The following is a 4,287-nucleotide window of genomic DNA, read 5'->3' on the forward strand; positions in this document are numbered from 1 at the left end:
CTCTAGTATTTGTGATGTTTTACTATTTCTATTTCTCCTTTCAAATCTGTTTTGATATGTGTTACTTGAATCGAGTTTTTTTCAAAAAATAACCTAAATTACTCAAATATTAATACTTAAGTGACTATTGTGAACCTAACATTAAAAAACAAGGGACCATTTTTGTCATTCTTTCTGCAAAAGAGGGTTAATTTTTTTTTTCTTCACTGAATAAAACAAGCTTCACCTCTGTTCTGTTTGGGTCCTCAAATTTTGTGTTAGTCCTTTTGTGCTCTTTCCCCCCAATAGCAAAAGAATCCTAGAGAGAGAAATCTATAGAGAGAGAAGCATGTCGGACGAAGAACACCATTTTGAGTCAAAGGCAGATGCAGGTGCCTCAAAAACTTACCCACAGCAAGCTGGAACCATCCGTAAGAATGGTTACATCGTTATCAAAGGCCGTCCCTGCAAGGTCTTTTTTCTTTTCTGTGTTAAGAAATTTCACCTTGCTTGTTCAAATTTATGAATTGGGTCTGTGTAAAAACCAGATCTTGATGAACCCTTTTGCCTGTTTTATATTTGTATTATAAAGTTTCACCTTTCTAGTAGTTCATATTTTATGAATCTTTATGAATTTTTATGAATTGGGTGTGTGTAAAAATCAGATCTTGATGAACCCTTTTGCCTGTTGTTTTTTTCTACTAAAATATTTTACCTTGCTAGTAGTTCATATTTATGAATCCCTGTATGTTTTTTTTTTATGAATTGGGTGTGTGTAAAAATTAGATCTTGATGAACCCTTTTGTCTGTTTTTTTTTTGTACTAAAAAATTTCACCTTGCTAGTAGTTCATAATTTATAAATCTTTATGGGTTTTTATGAATTGGGTGTGTATAAAAATCAGATCTTGATGAACCCTTTCGCCTGTTTTTTTTTTGTGTACTAAAAAATTTCACCTTGCTAGTGGTTCATATTTTATGAATCTTTATGGGTTTTTATGCATTGGGTGTGTATAAAAATCAGATCTTGATGAACCCTTTTGCCTTTTTTTTGTATACTAAAAAAATTTCACCTTGCTAGTAATTCATATTTTATGAATCCTTATGTTTTTTATGAATAAGGTGTGTGTAAAAATCAGATCTTGATGAACCCTTTTGCCCCTTCTATTTTGTGTATTTGTGCCTGTGAAGAGGCAGATCCAGGATTCTAGTTTTATGAGTTCAACCTCGATGGTTCTTAGTTATGGATTCATATCTACTATTTGTTGCAAATTTCATAGATTTTTCCACATAAATTTATCATTGCAATGGAAGTAATTGTTGATGAACTCGGTATGGTACTCTGCATCTGCCTCTGTCAGCTTATATTCTGAGTCTGATTGGCCAGAGTTTCTTCTGGATCTTCCTTTAGTTGATTGTTAGATCTATTTGCTGATAGAAGAAAAAGGGTATCTTTGATTAGATTTAATACTTTTTTTTAAGAAAAAGGGACAATGTTTTCAAGCATTCATGGCATTTCCAGGGCTGGATATAGCCAAATGGAGCAAGGCAGTGGATCGGAACTCAAATTTCCTATCTTCTGAACACATTCAATCCCTTGTCCTTGAGATAATAAACTCTCTGTCTTATGACTCTTCCGTAATGTATATATATCACTGTTCATTCAAATAACATCATGATAACTAAATCATGGTCTTGCCTGAATTTGGAGCTGCCTAGCATTTTCTGAAGAAGGTTGTCAAAGAGGATAAAATATCTCAATAGTGCTCATGCTCCTAGGCAATAATAGAGCTTCCGGCAATATACAAGCTGAATAATCTAAGTTCAGGGTTTAAAGTTCATCAATTAGCATCCATCTTTATCACAGATTTCAATTTTCAAGTACTATTCAGGTGCTAAGGCAAATAGATTGTGCAAGTCTTGTAACATAAACAGTTCCACTTCAAAAAGGACTAACAAGATAGTATAGCAGATATTAACAAGTCTTGAGTTATTCGTAATTTTGTTTTAATGTTTTTTGTTGCAACCTAGTATATTCATTTACTGGTCTAGTTTTGGATACATGGCTCTTCAAAGAAGGTTCTTGAGTTTAATTATGATAATCTTGAGCAGGTTGTTGAGGTCTCCACTTCAAAAACTGGAAAGCATGGACATGCTAAATGTCACTTTGTGGCAATTGACATTTTCAATGGAAAAAAACTCGAAGATATTGTTCCGTCCTCCCACAATTGTGACGTAATGAAGTGTTTCTTTCCCTTCTTTTTGTTTCTACCGCTGTATGTTAGGTTTACCAGCAATTAAAGTTTGATTTCTTCTGGTTTGTACATGTTTTCCTCAGGTGCCACATGTCAACCGTACTGACTATCAGCTGATTGACATCTCTGAAGATGGTTTTGTAAGTTTTCTTTTACTACTTATGTGAGTAGATCAGTCCTACTTGGAGCTAAAAGTTAAAAGAAACAATATCACTTGGTTTAAATTATTTTTGGCATTGTTATGTTTGTAGTTTTTTCTTATTTTCTATATGTAGTTTCCGTTTTTTCAGTGAAGTTGGGATGTGAAGTTACTAACCTTTCCTATATCTTTACAAAAAGAATTTTAAACCAAAAAAGCCTTTATGAAGAAAAAATTCAAAGGAAAACCCTGTGGGTATTCTCTTGTATAGAGGGTTCTCTAGTTTCGCGTGTTTTACTAAGTAGTAGTTGGATAAAAATTTTTAGAACTATATGTCAATTTTGTATGAGGATGCTACTTTACTTATGGCTTTGAAATATAAGGTGCATTTCAATATTTTTTCTCTTTCTTTCCCCACAATAGCTGGGAGGACATGGCTGGTTTAGATGAATATCAATGACTGAGACTTCTTGAGTTTTGAATCCACTTGTTGTAGCATAAGAGGTTCGTTTTTATTTTGAGTGTAAACCAAATGATGTGGCTACGACAGCTTCTATTCCTTTCTTTCGTCCTTGAGAAGTCAACTCTTTTGGATTAGTTGGCACATTAATCACAACTTAGGTGGTTCTCACTCTTTCTTGCATGCACAGGGACACCAAATGCTTTGTTTTCTTGAAAGCTACCAATTATAAAATGGTTACTAGTATAAGAAAAGTGTTCCCTTGATTACTGTTTCTCAATATTTAGTTATTTAATGTGCATTTTGTCAGCAAAATAAACATTCTTCCTTTACTAAGTTAGTATAGCATCTATTGTAGTATGTCAAATGTACTTTATAGGCTTCATTTGGTTAGACTTTTGGCTTATCAGTTGTCTCACCAGGAAAATTTCTTTGTCATATCTTCATTCAGACCAAAATGGTATGGTCGAAACATGTCGGTGTCACATTATGTTAGTCGGTGCACGTGAGAAAATTGTGAAATGATACTTCTTAGGTGTTAGTAAGACCAAATTGATTAATGGCAGGGAAGTGATGGTGGAAGATAACCTATTATCTCAAAGTGAGGCAATAATTTGTGCCAAGTTTCTATCCCTTGAAATTCTGTTTCCAAAGCTAGAGGTTTCTTTGGCTAATTCTTTCTTGTCGCAATTTGTTCATTTTGTTGTCTTAGGTCTCTCTTCTTACTGAAAGTGGAAACACCAAGGATGACCTCCGACTTCCCACCGATGAAAATCTGCTGAAGCAGGTATAAACTTTGATCAACATGCAAAGAACGTTCCATCTAATAATGACTTCTTACAGGCACAAGTGATTTTTCTTACAACTATATTAACTTTTAATTTTCTCTTTACTTTCTCCAATTGACACTTGACATTATTACTACTTAAAAGTTTTATCAAGACTCTTCGATCTGCTAATATTATTATTACTTTTTGTGGAAAATGATTTTCGCTTACCAACCAAATACTAAGCCATTTCTTAGGGAAGTATTTTTCATGGAAACATATTGAGGAAAAAATGACTTTATGTCATCCAAAGGCACTCCCAGTGACTGAGCTTTTTCGTTTTCTGTTACGTAGGTTAAAGATGGGTTCCAGGAAGGAAAGGATCTTGTGGTGTCTGTTATGTCTGCAATGGGAGAAGAACAGATTAATGCCGTTAAGGATATTGGTACCAAGAATTAGTTATTTCGCGGCAGCATAAAATCACTGCCAAAGCCTTAAAGACATTATTATATCCTAATGTGGTACTTTGATATTACTAGATTATAAATGTTGTTTGCACTGTTGAAAACAAAAGAAAGAAAAATGCTGCTATGGCTAGAGAAAGTATTGGCTTTGAGCTTTTGACAGCACAGTTGAAGTGAAATCCTACTTTTATTTATAAAATACTGCTGCTTTTATGTTTTGCATAA

At 33.7% G+C, this 4,287-nt stretch overlaps 1 protein-coding gene across 1 annotated transcript; it reads left to right on the top strand.

Annotated features, from left to right (window-relative positions):
- The first annotated feature begins 226 nt into the window (after positions 1 to 226).
- On the top strand, positions 227 to 4,287 carry LOC129891540 (eukaryotic translation initiation factor 5A-2). The gene is made up of 5 exons (XM_055966934.1): positions 227 to 451; positions 2,090 to 2,212; positions 2,316 to 2,372; positions 3,544 to 3,618; positions 3,953 to 4,287. The coding sequence occupies exons 1-5, from the start codon at positions 329 to 331 to the stop codon at positions 4,055 to 4,057; spliced, it is 483 nt and encodes a 160-aa protein (XP_055822909.1). The 5' UTR covers positions 227 to 328; the 3' UTR covers positions 4,058 to 4,287.

This window comes from Solanum dulcamara, chromosome 6 (assembly GCF_947179165.1).
Source record: "Solanum dulcamara chromosome 6, daSolDulc1.2, whole genome shotgun sequence".
In the NCBI taxonomy this organism is placed as follows: Eukaryota; Viridiplantae; Streptophyta; class Magnoliopsida; order Solanales; family Solanaceae; genus Solanum; species Solanum dulcamara.

Excerpts from the sequence above, each read along its gene's own strand:
- LOC129891540 (XM_055966934.1), top strand. The coding sequence starts at position 329 with ATGTCGGACGAAGAACACCATTTTGAGTCAAAGGCAGATGCAGGTGCC. Across the intron at positions 2,213-2,315 it reads CGTCCTCCCACAATTGTGAC|GTGCCACATGTCAACCGTAC; the intron begins GTAATGAAGTGT and ends TGTTTTCCTCAG. Across the intron at positions 3,619-3,952 it reads ATGAAAATCTGCTGAAGCAG|GTTAAAGATGGGTTCCAGGA; the intron begins GTATAAACTTTG and ends TCTGTTACGTAG.